The sequence below is a fragment of the Scomber scombrus genome, chromosome 14 (genome assembly GCF_963691925.1).
Source record: "Scomber scombrus chromosome 14, fScoSco1.1, whole genome shotgun sequence".
Classification (NCBI taxonomy): Eukaryota; Metazoa; Chordata; class Actinopteri; order Scombriformes; family Scombridae; genus Scomber; species Scomber scombrus.
In genome coordinates, this window is record NC_084983.1 from 13364859 (window position 1) to 13388212 (window position 23354).

Here is a 23354-nt window from a genome sequence, read left to right on the forward strand (position 1 = left end):
AGGTCTTTCTGGAGTCTGTGAACTTCCTTACCTGTCTGTCCTGACAGTCAAGAAGGTTGTATATACATCTACTCTAATCAAAAATCTAGCAAGAACAAACAAGCAAAATCCAGTGGAAGAACTGCTTTTAGCCTCTCCTCAGACTTTGGTTGGTTATATTGCATTTATTTGATGTGAGAGGGCTCTGCTCTGCTCAGGCCAGTTGAAGTAACAAGAAGTGATTCCTTGTCAGTCAAATCTTTCCTCATGCGCTCCAGGCAGCCTCCGTTTTAGGTCCTTTAAACCGGCCAGGATGAAAAGGGACGAAAGCCCAGGTTGAAGAGCGTCTGTGCTGGTGTAGTCCTCTCTGTGGCAGAGTCTTCTGTGGTCATGAATCGGTGGAGCGACGACTGACAAAGCAGTGGGGTTGACTCAGGAATGTGGGCAAGAATGAGACAGATTGGGAGGGTAATCGCTGGCAGGAGACAGGCATGTGAATGTGTGTATGTGTTTTTCTGTGAGTGTGCAGTCACAGAGAATAGAAGAGGAGGTGTAGAGGCTGATCCCCTCATCTTTGTGAGTATTGTTGCAAGACTTGGGTAACCCTTCAGATCCCTAAGAGGTTTACTCTCTATCGGCAGAGTTCACTGAACAATGCATGTAACGCAGTTGTGCATTAGTGACGGGACAATAGCATTAGCTTCTTTCAGCCTCAATCTCTCCTCATATAGGTGAAAGGTTACCTTTCTAAATCCAGGGTTAAATGCAGTTTTATAAGCTCTGAAACAGATGTTTTTGCTTTTTTGAAAGAGTGAAAGCTCAAATAATTTGATTTAACAAGTGTTGCAGCACAGTTAATAGTGGGCAACTGCATAATGGATTTGGAAGTGCACAATACATGAAGCAATCAGCCACTCTGATTTATTTTGCTCAATATGTTTTGAAGCAGTAAGTGGTTCAAAACAGTTCAAAACCATGACTGTAATGGAATCATATTTTCACGATTTCAATAATAATAATAATAATCATTTCATGATATTATGATTAAGTAGCCTCCTGACTGGAAAATGATAATTTTTAAACAGTAGAAACTGAAGGATAAATGGTCTCTTGATACTTGCTTCTATAATTTAGAGATCCTGAACTTTAACATTACAGTAAACAAATTCGCAACATGTGGATGGAATACATACACATATATATATATATATATATATATATATATATATATATATATATTCTAAGCAGATTTATTGCACCACATTTTTTTTGGAAAACTTTGGGTGACATTATAAAGTAAGAGGGATGGAAATTAACTAATTAAACTGAACAACTAGAAGAAAATGCCCCTTACAAAATAAAAATGCTAATCTTGGTGCCCTGCCACTTCACCTCCCTGTATCACATGTGGAGACTTAGGGCACATTCTTTAGCATGAAGAAGTGTTAAGTGGATAACCGAGAGAGTTGGCCGGTCCAGTGAGAAATGTTGAATGGAAGACTATTTAAGTTTTATCACAGAGCCCTGCAAAGACTCATACCAATAGTCTCAAAGCTACTTATGAGGGTTGTGCAATTCAAACACTGAACAGGAGGGTTATATTCTTTTTCTGGAGACTCTGTGTTTCTTCATACACGTTTTTCTGCCTGTAATCTGTGCTTTCATCACCATTTTGCCTCACGTGTTCTTTCTTACTCTTGCAAAACCAGAACACAAAGAGAAAAAGGTCTGTAAGGGATCCTCGTCTTACCTGCACTTGTCTCTCCCACCACTTTGAAATCTTCCAGTGCTCATATTCTCCCCTGTGGACACAAATAAATACACCCCTAAAAAAAGTGTAAAAAAAAATAGAAAAGGAAAGCAAAAATGCTTGCGTTTATTACAGCCAGTTTACAGAGAGCACAGACCTAGAGCCCAGTAAAACAGACAGAGCCAAACCTGACAGGGATGCCTGAAAGTCATTTCTGAAATGGCTTTGTAATCATGTCTAATCACGGTTAGCTTCAGCCACGTTAAAGTGACAGTACCCTGAAGGTCACATGTGAAAACAGAAACAAGGACCATTTAAAAAAGTTACTCAAAAGGCTCATGTGGTATAAAAAATAGTTAATTCTTATGCATATTCACAAAGTGAATATCTTGTAGTGGGGTCATTTACTCAACAAACCTAAAAGTCTTATGAATAGTGAGCCATTACAGCCAATATAAATAGACAACATGACATTTCAGATTCAAACGTTCATCACATAAGTACAACAGGAGCATGTGGTTGGCCCATTTTTTGAAACAAAAGCAGAATGATTGTAAGCTACTTTCAAAACCTGACTTTGCATCTATCTTAACATATATCTTATAACATCTATCTATGCAACAATCTAATTAATCAAATCCTCTGAATCATCACAAACATTTTATTGCAATGATTAATATGTATCTGCTAAGTCACTAAGTATAATTACATGCTACAATCTTTTATACAAAAAACAAAACAAAATGTTTTGATTTGTTTTGGTCTCCACCATCTCCTGAGGGAAATATGTGAATCTTCAGTTGCTAAATGCTCCACTTTGGCCACTAGCTAGTTGCTAACTTTGTCTGTCTCCCTTTTGTTGTAGGATATGTCGCGTATAGAGGCTTAATCATGGCTTGAACTAAAACAGTAAAGTTACAGGTCGTAAAACTAAAATATTAAGTTAAAAGACACAAAAATGCTCTGTACAGGTGAAGAGATACAGAGTATCTGTGGGCTGATCACATGGATCATCACTACGGGAGACTTTCAATTTACATGTGGTCATTTGATCCAGTGGTGATATAAAATATATTTATTAGTGCAGCTTTATCAAATTTCTTTCTAAACCTGACTCGTCCTAAATTTAGTGCTACAAAATCCTGAAATAAATGACTGACCTTATGGAGACCAATTGTTTGGTCCCGTGCTGAATAGGTTTTCATCTCTACAATATAATTAACCTAACCCACACTCAGACACACACACACAGGCTAATTAAGAGACTGGAGGCATGAGTGGAGAGGTTGTGGAAGTGGAATATAGACAAAACGAATAACTCGTAAAATATCCCTACTAGACTTTTCCTAAAAAACAGTGTCACAAAAGGATGTTTTAAGGCTTTTGAAATAATGCAAAGGTGCTGCCATTGTGATGAAATTTAACCTAATAAGTAAAATATTTAGCCTCTCGTTAGATACCCCAGAGCTAAACACTGAATTCTTCTGCCTTGTTGTAACGCTACCTGTATTTGTGTTGAGAACCTCACCTGCCCAAAAAGTCAGGAACAAAGAAACCGCTTTTACACCCTGACACTACTGCATGCTTTTAGACATCTCATGACAATATCAGTTACAACTTGATTGTAACTGATAATGTCATGGCTGCTCGTAGTACCTCAGACAGTAACTGCAGCATATGTCAGTCCATTTTGAGACAGTAAGGTGTGCAGCTTCAAGTTTTAGTGTAATTAGTTCAAAATCTTTGCCTTTCTCTTTTTTTCTTTTTAGAGTACCTGCTGAAAACATAAACACCATCGTCTATTCAGTACAGTACCTGTCTCCGTGCGTCTTTCTTGTGGTGTCTGGAAAAAGCTGCAGACCCCCTGTGCGCAGATGACGGAGTTCTTCAAAGGGGAGTTGAGAGACTGGACCTGCTTTCCTGCGGTGAGTCCCGTTGTTGAACTGTTTGTTCTCTTTTTGGTTCCCCCACTTTGTTCTCAGCTGTTGCCTTTCTGGGTGCAAGGTCCTGCACACAACCGACTCTGGACTTTAAGCATAACATCGGATCAAGCTATTATCCCAGGTTTGTTAAGGACCCAGTGAGAAAGTATTATCTTATTTATGAATGGACATGTCTGTTTATTGAATGTCACCATGACGCATGGTATTTGTTGCACTAAAGCCCTCTTTGTATGGTCATAAATAATCCTTCACTTTCTTAATAGTATGGAATGTATGGGTCCTATTTCAATTTAAATACAATGAAATGTGTAGTTTCTCATACAGAGCTGACTCTGTGCCAAGATGGGGAATGATGAATATATTGTCTGTCAGTCTGAGCTTTTTTTTAACATGAAAAGTTCTAGTGGTAATGAAGTGACTTTTGGGAATTGCATGTGATTTATTGTGTCTACATTGATGTATCTAGAGTTTGTCCGATGGGCAATAATTCTCAACTAAAAGAGGCTGCTAAGAACTAATTGTTAAATATTCAATAGGTAAATTTAGAATCGCTCATGAGTATAGATCAAACTTTATATTAATCCCATCTTTTAATCTTTTCCTCAGGCTACCAGATTAATCAGTCTGTCAGTTGCCTATTTATAGACAGCATAGTTCAGCAGTTTGGGAAATGTTTGGAAATTGCTTTCCTTTCTTACAGAGTTATAAATAGATCAATGCAACTCGTAAGTCTACAGCCAGGAGAGAGCAATATAGCTTAGCTTAAAGACGAGAGGCAGGGGGAAATGGCTACCGTGGCTCTGTCCAGAGGGACAGCAACTTTAAAGGTAATTAATTTACACGTTTTAAATTGTTTGCTTTAGAAGAAAGAAAGAAGAAATCACTGCTCCCAACTAATACAAAGTCCAGCACATGTTGAAAAACCCAAATTTACCTTTTTACACTTCAGTTTTTCTAAGGATTAAATGTAAAGATATGATTTGTTCATAAAGGCACTTTTTAGTGGATTTTTTAACCTTCAGACAGAGCCATGCTAGATGTTTTGCCCTTGTTTCCAGTCTTTATGCTAAGATAAAATTACCAGCTGCTGGTGGTTCCTTAATGTTTAACATAAAGATATGAAAGTGATATATCAATCTTCTCATCAACAAAGCGAATTAACATATTTCTCCCAATTTTGAAAGATCCTTTAAAGGGACATTCTGGTATTTTTCTATTTTCCCATCATTTTAGTCAATGTCACAAATAGGGGCAAACATGTCCTGTTTTTACTTTTGTTGACATATATTTATAATAACAATTATACCAAGGATTACACTGCAGCCAGCTGAAGTGCTCTCGCTCAATACTGGCCCAGTTCAAAATATTTTTCCCCATTAGTCACTTGGACCCAAAATGATGGGAAAATAAAGTCCAGATTATAAAAAAACCCATAATTTCCCTTTAAATAAAAAAAAAAGACAATAGTATTAAAGTTTCTTTTCTTAATGACATATTAACACTGACAAGTATTATTTGATTTTAAGAGTAGAAGTTGCACCAAAGTCCCTCATCGTCTTTTTTTGTAACTGGTTGGTTGTTTTGGTGGCGTAGGTGGATCAGTAAACTGGCTGACTGTCCCAATCGATTGGTGAGTAATCAAACACCTGTCAAGATTAATTATGTGTCCCTTTCCCTCACCATAAATTTCAATGCCATTTTTTGTTACAATTACTTTTCATGCAGTTCAGACACTCCACAAGAAAAATCAATTTAAATCAGGATTTGCTTTTTTTCATGAGTCAGTATTCACTGTTATTGAGTTCTATAAGGATTTTTTATTTAAAAAGCTGTGGTAATGAGTTTTTATGCTTAAGCTAAGTTAACCTCATGAAGGTTTGGGTGTTTGAGAGGGAATCGTTTGAACTACACTCACTGTGTGAAGTGTCAACAGTATCGCACACAATGTGTAGCAGTTCTCTACTCTTTACTTCTTCTGTCTCATTATTTTGATCTTACTACTGGGCGCGCTGAATACAAATATTCAAATTATACACATTGTGGCTTTAATGCACCTTTATGAATTACAATATTCCTTCCAATATCCCTAAGTTCACTCATAGATAACATTGGTAAAAGTTTGAACGGATTGTCAGAACTTTTAGTATTTTGAATAATGACTTAACATGTCAAAACCTTTCTGCAAATAGGAGCATGACTTTTAAAATGAAAGAGAAATAGAAAAAAAGAAGGTATATTTGATATATAGATCTGGTGTGAAGAGCATTGCAAAAAAAAATAAATTCACATTAGAACTTTTGTATAGTTGCTTTGCTTCTTTTTATTCATATCTTTATGTCTCCAATGTACAGTAGTGTTATTGGAAGATAAGATGACAAAAAGGCACAAATTCACAATAAAAGAAAGAAAAACAGGAGACAAGTTAACAGGAGTGAGAGAGAGAGAGAGAGAGAGAGAGAGAGAGAGAGAGAGAGAGAGAGAGAGAGAGAGAGAGAGAGAGAAGAGAGAGAGAGCAGAGAGAGAGAGAGAGAGAGAGAGAGAGAGAGAGAGAGAGAGAGAGAGAGAGAGAGAGAGAGAGAGAAGAGAGAGAGAGAGAGAGAGAGAAAGAAGAGAGAGAGAGAGAGAGAGAGAGAAAGAGAGAGATAGAGAGAGATTTAACGCTTTAAAAACAGTTGGGGACTGGGACTCATTTGGTTTCATATTCTGATTATAAATTGAGGAATCTAACAACAGATATCTATGAGATTGTCTCTGTTAAACCATGTTCTCTCACACGTTTGTATGGTATCTTCAGGCTCTTTAAATGGACCTATGTTTTTAAACAACTGCATCTAATCATCTTTGCTTTTTGATTCTGTGTAGCTGTAAACTCCAACCCTCCAGCACCTGGCTGAAGTTGCTCCTAAACATAGAATAATATGCCCCCTATCAATAACCACAGGAGGACAAAATTCAGCTCGTACTGAAGGCTCCACTTTGGGCCGACACCATCAGCCAATTATGTGGATCAGTGAACTGACCCAAGCTGCCATTTTAGGCTCCTTTTCAGTGAGAGAAGCGAGTGTTGTTCAGAGACTGACAACAGAGGTACAACAACATTTAGAACAAAAATATATATTTATACACTGTCCTGCCAATGAGATGTGGTCCCTGTCAGGGAAGAACGTGAGAGCGAGAGGAAATAGTGAGGAAAAACAGGGTTTTAGCTTCGTTTTTAATGTTTTTCCCCCCCCCCTCCAACTCAGAACAACAAACGTCACCAACAACTTAGAGCTACACTGCTTTCAGGATATTTGACTGGCACCATATTGAAGAAACATCTATAGATATAACTTTGCAGGAACTTCCTAAAATCTGCAGCAAAATCATCCATAACAATACAGAAGAACAAGTTTTTTAATGTCTTAATTTCAGTAATATTTACTTTACATTCAGTACCTCCTGTGAGAGCAAATTGGTCGTCGTGGTCAGTGTAATGCTGATTGAAGATTTAGCGATGCAATGAGAGGATCAAGGGTTGAGAGGCTGTGCTGTAGGTTTGGCAGGACAGTCTGATCTATATATATATGTTCATCTACATTAATTTATTTACTATTTACAAAGTCAATACATATACAGTACATCCACAAATCTCCATGGTTCAGTTGGTAGCCCCATCACAGACAGCGAGTGAGATGCTTGATGGACACAGAGAGAGGTGGAGGGGTCTGACATCCACAGTCAGTGTTTTCTTTCAAGAGGACGCAACAGAAAATGTCTCACAAGGACGGGTTTATAAGCTTAATCAGACAGGTATATTAAAAAGACGTGGATAAAAGAAAATGTCAAGAGATGGGAAAATGTCACTGCTGATGAAATTATAATGGAAGTTTTAACTATTATGCTTGAGTGCTTGCATTTTAATGCCAAGAACAGTTTAAATTCTGATTTATTTGCTACTGTGCTTGAGCTTATAAGGCAGACCATATAAAATAGGCAAATGACTGCACAATGATGCTGCTTTTATAAAATCCTGTCAAATCATGTATGAGATCATATGAGTTCTACGCTTCTGTGTTAAATGTCATGAAGGTGAAACAAAAACACAGATAGCTGACTCTGGCTGGATGACCAACTCTACGTAGTTTTGTTCTAAAACTCAACAACTTCAATTAATGAGCTGCAGTAAAATGGACTTTGTCTTTAATACTAGTGTACATGAATGTCACTGCAGGAAATCATCAAAATCGTTTTTTTTTCATCAAGGAGAACTCTAATTGTGTAGTAGTTGTGAGGGCAGTTTTTGGCTATATTTTTGTCATCCAACTGTATTCATTTGTGGTGATATAAATCAGCATGATGGTACAGCATTGGCCTTCTGACATTGTCTGCTTCCTCTAATAAGTTTCCATGATGTTAAAAGATACAGAAGAAAGGTCAACAGAGGATGGAAAAGAGGATAATATATGTAACTGAGGACAAACGAGGCCAAACAGACGTCAACAAGAGGAAGAAGGAACACAAGTACTTTTTTCAGTCTTATAGCTCCTTTACTTCCTTTTCTCATTACCCAGCCAGCATTAGATCTCTTCACAGACACGCAACTATACATCACTTAATTACATTCATGCATATACCGAAAAACCACACCATCACAAATAACAGACTTCAGATTCCAGCTGGAGAAAACCTGTCTCATCCAAATACAGACACAGTATAACCAGCATTTAATAAATAATGAATCAACAACTTAACCATCCTCGACTGTCAGCTTGGGCTCTGCTTTACTGAAACTGTTCTCAAGACAGGAACAAACAGTAGAGTAAGATAGATTTGTAATGATAAAGAAGAGGCCAACGTGTCATGGTAGTTATTGCTATCGCTGGATAAGACCATTTATCCACTGGAGGTGACGGAATGGGTGTCAGGGCAAGAATTGGAGCAGATCTCATAAAGTTTGACTTTTTAAGAGCAGTTTATCTATCTACAGTGATCCTTGTAGACTATCTTTCTGTCTGTGTGTATGTATGTGTGTGTATTATTGTATATTTGAATTCAGAAGTGAGTTTTAATTCACTTTCATGAAACCCATTTGAACAGACTGATGATCTGGTGAAAGGAAAATGAAAAAATAGGACCAGATTCTACACACACACACACACACACACACACACACACACACACACACACACACACACACACACATACAGAAGCACGCATACACAAAGAAGCAGAAAAGCCAATCACTGCCTCAACTTATTAAAGGAGATATCAGGGAAGAAAAATCCACCTAGCTGGTAGATCAGGAGAAGAGCAGAGACAACATAACACCCTCAGCACAATCTCAACCTTGCAGCTGCTGTTTGTAGACTTGCAGATCGATTTGAACAACAAATAGAAACACTGCAGTAGTATGACACAAATGGAGAGAAGGAGGAATGACAAATCCAAAGAGAAAAACATTATAGAAGATTAAAACGCATCACTGAGCAGATACAGCTTGGTCTGGAAAAAGTAAACATCCACAGACAAACTTACAGACAAAATCATTTTAAAAACCCTGTTTATATATATATTTATATATATATATACAGTATATATATTTTTCAATACAATTATTCAGCTCCCCGATATACTGTATACTGTAAATATACACCATTGGGATATCTCAAATAGAAATAAATCCTAAAATGCAGAGATAATGACACTATTCTCTGTAGTTTAGAACAGACTGAAAGAGAAAGAGAGAGAAGACTGACGGACAAGATCTATAGTGTTGCTACTGGAGGCCTCAGAGCAGTTAATAAGATGGGGACGCTGGATGGAAAAACAAATAGAGACAGATGGGATGGGGAGGTGGGATGGGGTGGAGGAGATCAGCTGAAAACTAGGATTTACTGGGTCCAGGTCCCTGAAAACCAGATTGTACCGAGGGAGGGGGTTTCGGACCGGCCGGTCAGACGTTGTGTCAGTTCGAACAGAAGGAGAATGTGAATCCGCTGGTGTCTGGGTTTACTGGTCTGAAAGCGACAGACAGACAGAGAGAGGTATAAAACATTAACATGTGGCACTTTCACTGTCCGAAGTCTTGACATTTTCTTGCATTAATATGCATCTCTACTGGCATGCTTCACTCAAATCTAGAGATTTATGGCCTGACCGACACTGGACTTATTGGGAGATTTAAAAAAAATGAAGACAGTATGTTGGTCAAGTTTTTTAATTTAAAAAAAATATTTTTGATAAGGATTTATATTGTTGATATAAGAACTAGATTTGTCTGTGAAAGAAAGCACACTGTGGAGTTCCCCTAATCTCTACCAACCGTTTCACTGTCTTTCTGCTCATTGTTTCAGTGACCACTGTTTTGGTTCATCGCTCTCACGAACCTCATTTCCACCCACAGCAGCTTTTTTGGTCCAGCAAAAAATCTCTGATAAACCTGCTCCACACCGCAAAAGGGCAGACAGCTAAAGTTAGCAATTACTAAGCAAACATAACAGAGCGCTTAGCTGCTAAAGAGTCAGATATTTCCCTCTGCAGTTGGTAGAAACTGAAACAGAGCTTAACGGAAGGTGAACATTGGATATATGAATGTTATATTTCTGCTGGATGTGTAAATGGGCAACTGTTTGCTAACTTGTGCAATAATGACCTGATTATAATATGTCAGTGTTGTAGTTATAGCTTGTTCTACAGCTTTAGGAATTGTGATATCAATGCTGTATATGGGTCAGTGACAAATAAGGGTTGGTAAGATTCAGAATTCAAAAATCTCTTAAAAATAGTTTTAAAAGCATGCATTTTTTCTTAATATGTATATTTTGTGTTTATGTTGATTTTATGTCATTTGAAATGTCATTTGCAATATTTAAAAAAATAAAAAATGATACATATTAAACTCGACACCTGTGTAAGCACATGGCTTTGTTCTCAATATTTGAAATGCATTTATATAGTAAATATTCATTTAAATGAATTCTAATGAATTATCACAATTTTAACAAAATGGTGGTGACACTTTAAGACACCTAATGTGGTTCACTTGACTTGACATGATTCTCCAAATTATATTTAATATTTAGAACAATTGTATTCCATTAACCTTTATTTAATATGAAAGGGTGATAATGTAAGATTATGCCAAACTAGTTGATATGGTGTTTTATTGAGAATTCAAGCATTTTTGGGTTCAAGATTTGATGGTTACACCACTGGGACATTTTTGCCATCCCCTAATATATTGTCTCAAAATGGATTAAAAGCAGAAATGTTATATTCAGTCCACAAGAAAAGAATGTGTGCAAGTTATTCATACGTTTATTTTCAAATTTGAACCCCTTTAAATTTGACTAAACCACATGAAAACAAAAAAAGTAGGGTCACGTCATTGACCCATATACTGAGCTGGACATTTTACAGTTGAATAAACAGTTCTTTTGTTGGAAGAACTACATAATAGCAATACTGTTTCTAAATTAGCATTGGCATTTCTGTACTGCAATTTCTTATTACTTTCACTAATACACCTGATTGTGATACGCTAGAATTGGCAGATTAAATCAGCCACGCTAAGGTATCAGCCTGACTCTAATCAGATTAGTGCAGGAAAAAAAAGTATGTGCCAACAAATTTGATAATTCTTTAAGTAATTTAAATCAACACAATCAATTTAAAAACAGCACTTTTTCTTCTCACCTGATGAGCAGCAGCATTCACGGTCCAACACAACCTCAGTCCTCTATAGCCACCATCCCTTTCACTGGGTCCTTCACTCTCATCTAATGCACACATGAGAAGCATGTAATACACAGATACAGGACCAGATGAAATCAGATCTAAAGGGATCTTGCTGGCTTCCTCCACCGCTTCTTTTTCCTTATGCTCTTTTGCTTACCTCATCTAGCTCCCTCCGTGTCTGCTCCTCCATACGACGAATGTCTTCCATGTTCAAGTCAATCCACTTGTCAATCCAGCAGAACAGCTGACGATGGAAGTTGGTGAACAAACGCTTCTCTTGCTGTGAAACAACAGAGGAGAATAAAGAGAAAGTCATACTGGATGACTGGATGTCAAACATTGCAGTGAAGTGACAAACTGGTGTGTATCACAGTCCAAACAAACCTTCTGGATGAAGTTCTCCACTTTATTTTGCAGGCCCCACCACTTGAATTTGACAGTGACCAGTTTGTAGGCACACATGTGTGGGCAGTCTTTCTTATTGGGAAGCTCCTTCTGCAAGTGCAAGAATATATACAGACACATTTCTGAATTGATAACAAAGGCTTCTGGGCAAGAAGTACATTTTAAACAGCAACAACACCAAGCAACAACAACAAATGCCCAATATTTTCCATGTATGTTTAATTTTTATACAGTGCCTGTTAGGGCTGGGTGACACTGTTACTAATACTTCATTTGAAGTATTAGTACTTTAAGTATAGTACTTCATTTGATGCCTTTTTTCTCCTTACTTCATTTGATACCCATCATGTAAATGGAAGGATTCAGTTGCATAAAATGCCACCATTCAAATGAATTTGTTCAGATTATTGAGATAGATAGAATAGATATTTCTTAGATACAAAACTGTACAATGACATATTATCACCACAGACTGTATGGGTTGTAGCTGCTGCAGTGGTGGGCCAATCACATGCTGCATTAAAGTGCTAGTATTTTTTTTCTAGATCTGGGCACAAAAAGGATTGAATGCAGGTATCATTTGACTGGAGAAGTTTCGATACTACTTGGTACTGGGTTATTTCAATCTATACCTTAAAGGTATTGAGTACTGATAGCCAGCCCTTGTGACTACACATCATAGTTGCTAAGCATGATGACACTGTACCCTCCAGTCTGGTCCTAGAGGGCCTCGTCCTGTCTTCACTGACTTGTACCTGCAGGGATCCTCCTCTGGCTTGTAGTCCTGGAGAGAGAAAAGAAAAATAAAACAGAACTGAACAACAATGGACGAGATGACACAAGACCTAAGATATCTATAGCAGTACAGTAATAGTCTCAGTATGGATCTCAAGCTTTTTACCTTCGGCTCCACTTGGGTTCTGTCCGCAATATCAATATAGACTACATCCACTTTCTTCCAGGTTTCTGCATCCAAACCGTGTACCTGAAAAGAACCAGAGAGAACAGATAGATGCAGGCAGCCCAGAGACAAGATCATAAGGCTCAGAGTGAAAATGCTCCGGAAAACTCAAATGATGCAAGTGAAAATGTAAGTAAATGGATCCACAGTCAAAATTCAACCATGATTGTCTAAATCAATCTAAAGTAAAGTCATGTTTGCAGCTCATTACAGTATTTATTTTTACTAATTACATTTTCCTGGTGTCCCATGTCAGGTTTGTGCCATGTCTCAATCTTGATCAGGAAGTTATCTTTCATATACTCGTTCTGCAGAGAAAAGAGAAATAATCCTGAGTGAAGAGGAAACAGTGACTCTACAGAGGAATGCGTGAACAAGTGAAAAAGCACAACACACAATTGGCTTTGGTCAGTATCCTCTCACACACACACACACACACACACACACACACACACACACACACACACACACACACACACACACACACACACACACACACACACACACACACACACACACACACACAAACACACACACACACACACAGAGTAACGGTGTCTGACCACTGCTGCTGTTTCACTGAAATAGATCAAATTTCTCTCTCAACTTTCAGGTTGATTTGCTAACACTTAAAATGTCAAACATAGAAGAAATTTTACTCACAGTGATAACTGCAGAGCCAGTTGAAAGAAAGCAGAGATGCACATGGAGAGACAAAAAAATGATGTTGAGGATCATTTGAGAAAAGCAATATAATTTACAATATTAAACATTACAGAGAGGCCAAGGGGAACTGTTAAAAAATATTTGTCAGTGTGTGTTGCGAGTGTAGGTTGTGCCTTTGGCTGTCCTGTGTGTTTGTATGATAGATGGCTGTCTGGCAGCTAGTAGTGTGTGTGTAATCTCAGCCTGAAAGGCTTGAGTGATTGTATGCCTCTTCTCACTGGACGTACAGTAAATTATTTAACTATTCCTTCAAGGTGACAGAGACCCAGAGAGAAAGAGACAGAGAGAGAGAGATACCCAGAGGACGACAAGTGCTTTGACAGATCAGCATCTCTGTGACATCTAAGTAATTTGAGTCAATTGTAATCACACTTTTATTTAAATGAAAGAGCAGAGGATAATGTTTAGCATCATTGTTTCCTTTGGTGAGGAAATATCAACTAAATCAATCTAAATCAATCTAAATAAATAAAAAGAGTGTCAACAACAATTTGTATTTTTGATGAACAAATGAAGCAAATTTATTCACTTATGGCCAAACAACTGTCATGGCTAAGATTTAAATGTTATGTAACAGGTGTCATAGTATGAAGAAAATCACTCATCAAATGTATGTGTCACTTCTGCTAACATAAATATTATTTAATGTCGATTCATCATATTTGCATCGCCATAGAGCTTTAAACTATTATGCTGTGTGTTTGTGTGTGTGTGCATGTGTAAGTGTGTGTGAGTGTGACCTACCTGTACGACAGTATGGGTATGCGTTCCAGGCTTTCTCGTGGATGTTGAGAGCTGATGCTGGAGCCAACATTCTGACGAATGACGGCACTTTACTGCAGGACAGAGGAGTGAAGAACAAACTGATGTGAGTTTTGAGGGTATTTAATGGCCATTAACCATTGAAAGGTGTCTTAATATTTGAACACAACCTAAATGTCTTTATATGGCATATAAACGGTTATATGCCAAACGCTGTCAATAACCTGATGGGATCTGTAGTTTAACAGAAAGCCAGTTCTCAGATTTTAGCATCAGTGTCAGGGACTGGCAGCAACACCCTCTATATGCAATTAAAAGATTAGTTTGATATTTTGTGAAGTATGCTCAGTCACTTTCTTGCCAAGAGTTAGACAAGAAATCGATACCAAACATGCATGTATCTAGATATGATGTTACAGCTAGCTCACTTTAGCTTAGCTTAGTTTGAAGGCGAAAAGTTTGAAGTTTAAAAAAAACCTGCAGCAAACAGCAACTCTAATGAGCATATTGTATCTCATTTGATGTCAACATGTCAAACTATTCCTTTAAAGGAAGTGAACCCAGGAATAAAATAACTGAAAAGTGATGGGATAATAGATTGAAGCCAAAAAAAGAAAAGAAAAAGGAATATATAGGAGCCACGAGAAAAGGAGATATTAACAAAGTTGTCTTCCTGGATGAACTTTCTATGATCTCCTTGCTCTTGTTAGCATTTAAACCTGTCAGACAACTGCTTACCTCTGCAAATGGTAAATTTTGTGTGTGTACTGTCCCTTCTCTCCATCCTTCTCATAGGGCTCATTTTTTAACACCTCCACTCCTTCTCCTCCGCCCGTCTCATTCTTACTGGCCTCAGCCACAGAGTATAGCTGGCCGACCTGGTACTGAAAGAAGAGAAAAAAACAGGTTGGATCAAGCTGACGCCTATCTTAATACATACTGAAGTATTGTTCACAGTTATATACAGGGATTTTTTATGTGTAGGTCACCAGTTCATCTGTTTTGATCTTAAGTAAAGGATTACTGATCTACTTTTCCATCTGATCCCTTTCCTGATTGCTACCTTCTACTTTCCTTGTCTATGTATCCCCATAATTTCACAAACTCTTTACACTTCCATCTTTTTTTCACAATGTCCTGCCAGATTGATTAGTTTACCCCTTTTTTTCCTTTGGCTTTATACTTTCTTCTTCTCTCATCCCTCTCTTGCTCTCACCCCCTCTCTTTCTCATCCTGAGTGTGCATGTGAGTGTTTAAACACAGAACAATGGCTCCTTTCTTTACCTAATCACTACTAATCCACTGTGTAACCTCTGCACAAAGCTGGACCAGAGTGCAGAATCAATTCTGCTATACTACAGTAACAAACATAATTACAATAGCTTAGGAATGACACAAGTCGGTGTAGTCTGAATGATTCTGTTATTGTCACTGTATCTAATTGTTTGTTAAAATGTAAAACATATTTATTTACAGTAAAGACTTTGAAGGAATTTAATAAAAGGAATTAAGTGTATTTTTCTTGTATGTGTTCACAATCTAGGTTATTCTGACAGAGCACAAATTCTAAAATTTGGATGCATCCCGGCAGCACAGAAGATCTGTGCAATCACCACAATTTCAAGGTGGGCACCAGTATTTCTAATTTAGTATCCAACCAATGTTAAATATGGTCACAATCTCCCCTTCTGTTCCTGAGTTATGGTGTTGAATAATGGTGAGAAAAGTGTTTATGATGTCACAGTGAAGTTTACCTTTGACCTTTTGGATATAAACTTTCATCACTTCATCATTTGATCCTAAGACATTTGTGTGAAACTTTTGTCATAGTAGGCACATGAATTCTTGAGTAACGGCTAAAACAAGTTTTGTGAGGTCACAGTGACCTCAGATCTCCACATTTTTAGTGTGGACGCTTGTGCCAAATCTGAAGAAATTCCTTTACAGTTTTCAGCCCAAAAACGTAATGACTTCAGCCACGGCTGTCGCAGAGGCATAAAACATTTAAATAAATGGTTTTAAGGTGTAAAGATGAGAATATCATAAAAAACACATAGGACAGTCAAATCCAATGAATAAAAAAGGTGAATTAAAAAAGCAAAATAAAAAGTTATATACATTTAAATAAAATCTATTCATCCATTTGACCTGAAACAGAAACAATGCCTATTGTTGTTTGTGGATGAATGTGGACTCTTGAAGCTGATATCTGTAGTGAAACTGGAATATTTAATCTTGTATAGTGGATGTATCCTGATACACTGTCCGATTGTTGTCACAACACAAAGATGACAGAAAGTTTTTTCTTTCTCTTTCTTTGTAAGACTGATGCGAAACCCAAAGTTTTTTTCTATAGTTGAAATGTTTTCTATCAAACTAAACAATTTTACATACTTCAAGTCTACACAGGATTTGAACACTGTAAATTAAAAGACAACCATACACACATAATCTCCTTATCTAAGTTAAGATGGTTCAAACTGTAGCTGCAGTTTTTGGCTACTGAAACACACACATCAGCATTAGCTGATTAGCATTATCAGTCTCTTTTAATATTTTAAAATAGTAAGTTGATTCTCCCAAGTAAATTAATTTGAACATCAGCAGGAAATCTCAAATCTCTAGTGACAGAATCCTTTTTTTTGGTGTCCCAGTAATAGACCTAAAGCAAGCAAAGAGCTGATTAGTCTGGTGTTAATTACAGATGACATGTATAACATTATAGCCATAACTTTAAAATAACTGGGGCCAAATCTGACATATACAGTATTTGCGGTGAGATTATTTGGCTAAATTTAAATAAAGATTATTGTTACACCTCCGTGTTTTAAATGGCAACTACTTGCTGTGCTCAGTGCATCAGTGCCAGATCACTATTGCATCAACTGTTGTTAGCTATGTTGGGGCTTGTGGGTGTAGGGAAGGTAAATAAAAAAAGCCTTGGTGAGCAGAAAAGTCACTTTTCAGATAGTGCTCCTTTTAACCATGACCATTTGAGCATTTGTGTGCATTTAAAAGGTTACTTCTCCACAGCACCAGCAGTGAAATACAAATGGACAACTGCGCAGCAGGAACAGGATCTGATTTTAAACAACATAATGTAGATAATGAGATGTTTTGGAAAGATGGAACAATTGTGACCATGATGGTCTCTGAGGTGGATTCAATTACTAGACACACCTGCTGAGCGACAGAGAGAAAGTCAAATGTAAACTGGAGACTGATTCCCTTAAAACAGCTGCAGATTCTGCAAATAAAATACATGGGGCATAGGAACAGCAAGGCCTCCTGGGTAATAGTGCTAGATGGATAATATTTAGCCTCACCTTGTCGGGTGAGTGCATGTCCAGTTATACCTGAACTTTACACAAAAATACAACACAAGTAAAGCTTTAGGTTAAAATATGCTCTTGGCAAGAAGTTAACAGACAGGAAATTAAATTCAAATTCTCCAGGGAGTTTCAGCATGAGGCTTCAGGAGCTGGAACCGTCTCATTCAAAATTTACCCCCCAAAACAGAACCTTTGTTCATAGAGATAATTCCATTGTCATCCCGAGTGAAGATACAATTGCTCTACTCTTTGGAAGAATGTAATTGAATCAAATTGAATTGTGGGTGAAAGAAGATTACACTCATGCAAAACTGTAAGAACTGAGAGAATCCAAATCAAATCAAATCAGTGATGGGTTGAATCATTACATTCCTGAAGTGTTTAGTTTGTTGCAAACCTCCTTAACCGGTATTTGTTGGGAAACAACTGAAGCCTGCTGCTGCTGCTGCTGCAGTGTGTAAAGGGGCAGACAGAGTAAAAGGAGCCCTGGAGGGATGTGATTCAAGGGCAGGGAGGGGGGGCACACGTGGCTCCAGAGACAGGAGATGTTACTCAGCTGTCTTCAGGCATTGTGGATCACATTTTTAATAATAATTCTCTATTTTTACAGTGTCTAATTTTGACAGAGTGTAGCAGGCTGACTGGAAGGCACTATACAGTTTTTCAGGTCTACTGCTTGAGAGGAAACTGCCCAATAATGTAGAGAGATAATTATATTAATTCATAAATTATATTATGATATTGAGATAAAGGCTTAAAGGCACAGTTAATGAAATGCAGCATGCATAGATCTAAAGCTTTCAGGAAAAGGCAGCAGATGAAATCAGCTGCACTTCCTGCTCTGTCCATGGCTTTGTGATTTTGAGTTAAAATGAAAATGAAAATACATCCATCTTAAATTTTAGTTTCTTGAAGCTTTATGACAAAATATTAAGTGCAGCTGCTGTTTTCATGAATTGCATCAATGTAACTTCACATAACAAAAACGTGACTATGTAAAGAACAGGAAAAAATGTGTCAGTCTAATCCGGTTATCATGTATTTCATTTCTCTCACACAGTCCTGAGCATGTGTAAGAGCAGATTAAGTGCTTGTGTAGCAAACAAATATTTATCTGTCATTAATAAACAGCACGAATCAAGTGTCTCTACCAGAAGTCGATTACTCTCTTGCAAATTGAAATAATGCATGAGGGCGGGCAACAGCAGTGGGAGTACACAAGAGGTCTTGGAAGTAGTTTCAGGTAACTCATTTACAATGCAGGCTTGAATAGAGCAGCAAAGTGCAATGGAAATGAGGATTACAGGAGACAGAGACACAGTGAGAAAGAGGGAGGTGAAAGATGGTGCTGACTATGTTGATTCAATGGTCTATCTGATTGTAGCCTTCTTTAATATGATGTGATATGTGTGAATATGAGTTTTTTGTCACAAGGCGGTCACTGCTGCACAGAGTAGATATGTGGTGGATGAATTCTTATGAATGTGTTTGGGCATAACTAAAAGCCTACAGAAAAGAGAGCAGCACTTGCTCTTTACTTTTCTGAATTAAAATGAAACTATCGATCAGATAACAAAAGTTGAGCTTTTAGCCATTATAACACACACACACACACACACACACACACACACACACACACACACACACACACACACACACACACACACACACACACACACACACACACACACACACACACACACACACGTACTGAATAATACCAAAATGGAACTTACCTCTTCCACAGAGATAGGAAGAATCACTCGACTGAAAGAGAAGAAAAAGGAAAGGAAATTACTCAAAACTCATTGAGTAATGTTCACACCAGACTATTGCTGCTCCTGAACTCTGCCAGTTTGTACATTGTTGCTAAGAAGACTGTTGCTGCAGTTGGAAAGCTTACATACATTGAATAACATTTTAACCTGCAACAGTGTTTCTGGCTTTTAAGGCAGGTATTCCATTATCGTGCCATTAAACCTGAACTATTAAAATTTCTCAAATTTGAAAAATCCACTTGTTTCAGCGTATCTTTCATGACAGCATAGTTATTGCTGACTTCATAATTTAAAATTTACTATGACACTCAAGATGGTAATAACTTGATTAGCTGGGAGAAAGTAAGGGACACACTTACAACAGGAAATGACATTTTTAACCATTCAACTCTACACAGATCTGGACACTAATTATCGGACAAACTTGCTTCTTATCTATGATGTTGTCTTAGAGGATGGGTGGAGCAGGCCAACAGGGGTTTGTAATGAGGAACTATATGAGCTATACAAACATTACATAACAATCAAACCGTTACGGTTCTGACATCCTCCAACGCTAATTAGAAACTCAGATAAGCCCTTCACAAGTGACCTTTTACTGAAAAAAGGGTACACTGTCTTTCCACCGAGGATACAACAAAATCTTCTACATTTTTGCAAAGTAGGAAACAAGACTCCACATTATTCTATATTAACAGTAATTAAATTTGATATGGATTCCAAACTGAGCAAAAAAGAAACCTATTTACTCTGAAATTTTCATATATGTGTGTTTGTGTGTGTGTGTGTGTGTGTGTGTGTGTATGTATATATGAATTATTTTGTCTATAAAAAGTCAGAAAATGGTGAAAAATGCCTATTATAATTTCTAAGATTGAATATTGATTTGATCAAATGGCATTTCATCCAATCATCTGTCCAAAATCCAAAGAAATTAAGTTTAGAAAAGCAGAGAATTTGAGAACATTTGAGAAGCTTCAACCAGCAAATGTTTGGCATTTGTGTTTAACAGAATGGCTATAACAGTTATTTAATAATCAAAATATTTTAATTTTCCATCTTAAAAATATGATTATTCATGAACAGATAGCATTTGGTGATTCAACTGATTCCACTGTTATGTCTTTTGCCACATTTTGTTTTTCTCAAATAATTCCTCAATATATGAATATATTGAAGAAGTGTTGGGAAATGAAGCGTGCTAACAAGTGGCCCAAAAAGTCACACTCCACCAATAAAATGATGACATCCACACCTGAACTCTTTCTGAATATTTCATAATCTAATATGTAATATTTGATGCTATCTAATATATCCCTTTGTGCAGATTAGTATGAATTACAAGAAATGAGGAGTAAAATAAAAAAATAAATTTAAAAAAAGCAAATTTTATAAACTTGATGATGAATATTTCCCAATGTGTTGGCTATGTCATATTTAGGTGAAAAACATCACTGGGTATAGGTTACCGATGGTGACAGAGAAGTCAGAACTGATGAAAAAGACACAAGGGTGCACGTAAAAGGAAACCTTTGAAATAAGAAAGAGTCTTCTTGTACAGACATGTACACACATCACTGAAGCTCTAATCATACAGATGTAAGCAGTAACTTAATATGTTGCACTGCCTCTTTTCTCCTGGCTGACATTTGTGCATTTCTGTACCACAAAATGCACAGTATGCAGCTCTGTTGATTGTTTTGTAACTGTATGATGTATGCCCAAATTCACATAATCCTGCATCCCACTCGCCTCTAAATGTAATGTGGGGCTGAGTCCAAACCAGACGTTGGATGGGAGAGCAGATGCTGCAAGGAAGACAGACAGTGAAAAGCTCTGTATAAAGTCCTATGCCAATATTCAAATGAAAAAATAATTGAAGTTATAGTATTGCACTCATTTTTCTTTAAAGTGTTGCACAAATGTATGTCAGCTACTAGTAAATCATTCATTGCATATCTTTTTTTCTTTTACAATGCTCAAATCTGTCAACATATTTTTGAGCATTAGAACAGAGCAGAATTCAAATACATAGGCTTGATTAAAACAGACTAAATCATCTTTAACGCTCCCTTTGTCTCTTATTCTGTCTCTCTGCAAATCTCCTTGGTCTAATGGTCTTGACAGGAATATCAGGTGTCGTTCTGTTGCTTCAGAAAACAAACACCCCTCTTCTCTCCTGCGTTGCTCGTCTTTTCTGTCTCCTCATCTTATCCCTTCTTCAGTATCTCTTCCTGTTTCACTGGTTCTATGCCATTCACTTCATCACTTTGCATATTATACAGGGGCTTCTGTATTGCTGCACACCTGACAAAGATCACAGAAGTGGTGGAAAAAAAGTGGACCAGGAGTGATTTAGGTCAGTGGTTCAGGTGAGCGTTACGAGTGCCTGCTACAGCACAAGACAATTCAATGTCTCTTCACCCCCATGATAGTATCTTTGTGTGTATGTGTGTGTGTGTGTGTACATGTCTCTTCGTATGCTTGCGTGTGTTGACAGTGTGTAAGTGCATTCAGCATTTAATCGTGACCGATTTAATTAATTTCCAGGCAGACTGCTGAGGCCCAGACTCTCCCTAATCACTTCAGATCTTTAGCCATGCCATCACTCTGATCCCGAGCTTTTTGTGCTGGGCCATTTATTGATTAAATACATGTGGTGACAGAAATCAAGAAAAAAATCTATGTTGATAAATGTATGCCCATTTAAACCAGATATGTTTAGTGTGAGGCTGCCGATAGCTGACTTTTGTGCAAATTTACAGTAGCATAGCCCTGACCTTGCCAAAGAATGGCAATAAAAGATACATTTACAAATGAAAAAAAAGGAAATCAGAGGATGCAAAATCCCCAAAGACACAAAGACCCCAAAGATGTATACAATAACCCTTAAAACTTCAGGGAAACGAGACAGTTTTTTTTTCGTTTTTTTTTTTTTTTTTTACAGGTGGGTCATCAACTCCTTGAAGAAGAATGAGTCTGTCTTTCAGTCTAAGACCAATTCAGAGCATGAAAATGAAGGAACCGCGTTTATTATTATTTGAAATATCACAATTAATCTGCAATTAATCGGCCTTACCCTTGTTCTAACCACCAACTGATCCTGAGTAGGCCTCAGTCACTTCTCCTTACAGCACAGCCAGGCCTATGTGTTAAAAAAAATCCCCACATCTTTTCCTTTACATCTCGTCCCTTCGGCCCAGCTGTCACGTTCTCAGGAATATCTGACTGGTGCGTCAAAATAATCACCGTATGCCATTTTTTTAACCAAAGCTTTGCCCCCACCTCCCTTACCTGCCCACTCCCACCCCTTCTCCCCTTGAGGATCCCTCCACCCTGGGTCCTTCTACACCTCGGTTCCTCCATTCCTCCAGAGGTAAATGCCGGAATGCTCCATCAGCCGTTTCACCTTCACAGCGCATCAATAACATGGCCACAGCGGATTACAGGAATGGACGCTGGACCATTCCTCCCTCAGCATCACCGCTCCTCTCAAGCATCTGTCATTTTAGCATTTTCATGATATTCCCTACACGGAGGGTCTCCCGATTTCAGCATGTGATGCAAAATTGTGAAGGGCACAGACAGACAGCCATGCACGAGCCGGTGCTAAGATTTAAAATCTCTCAGTTTAATCAGTGAATGCGTTAAGTGATGGACTGCCGTGTTCATGAAAAATGAGGACGGACATTGAGTCAAACAGTTATGGGATGTCGACATCACCCTGCCTGGCCGCACTCTTGTAATTCCACTCTCGGGCGACTGGCCACAATGTCAGCGCTGTGAAACCAGACGGATAAAGGCGCACACATTCAGCACACACACATACACACACGCACACACATACACACAGCTACTTACAATTCCTTTATGAGCATTTTTGGGTGGTGCGGTGTATCCCAGAGGGGAGCAGCTCAATACAGGTCCAGAAACAGGGTCGATCCCTCCCTCCGTTAGTCTCTTCTTTCTCCACTTGCTTCTCTCCCACCTCTCCCTCTC

At 37.8% G+C, this 23354-nt stretch overlaps 1 protein-coding gene across 1 annotated transcript; it reads right to left on the reverse strand.

Moving 5' to 3' along the window:
• Window positions 1–9428: 9428 nt before the first annotated feature.
• pitpnab (phosphatidylinositol transfer protein, alpha b) lies at window positions 9429–23354 on the reverse strand. The gene is made up of 12 exons (XM_062433269.1): window positions 23217–23354; window positions 19314–19344; window positions 14984–15129; window positions 14228–14319; window positions 13421–13428; window positions 12991–13065; window positions 12698–12781; window positions 12503–12580; window positions 11776–11886; window positions 11549–11671; window positions 11350–11432; window positions 9429–9671 (listed from the first exon to the last, which is right to left on the reverse strand). Exons 1-11 carry the CDS (start codon window positions 23231–23233, stop codon window positions 11385–11387), a joined length of 813 nt encoding a protein of 270 aa, XP_062289253.1. The 5' UTR covers window positions 23234–23354; the 3' UTR covers window positions 9429–9671; window positions 11350–11384.

Excerpts from the sequence above, each read along its gene's own strand:
- pitpnab (XM_062433269.1), bottom strand. Across the intron at positions 15,130-19,313 it reads TTCCTATCTCTGTGGAAGAG|TACCAGGTCGGCCAGCTATA; the intron begins GTAAGTTCCATT and ends CTCTTCTTTCAG. Across the intron at positions 12,581-12,697 it reads GAACCCAAGTGGAGCCGAAG|GACTACAAGCCAGAGGAGGA; the intron begins GTAAAAAGCTTG and ends TTCTCTCTCCAG.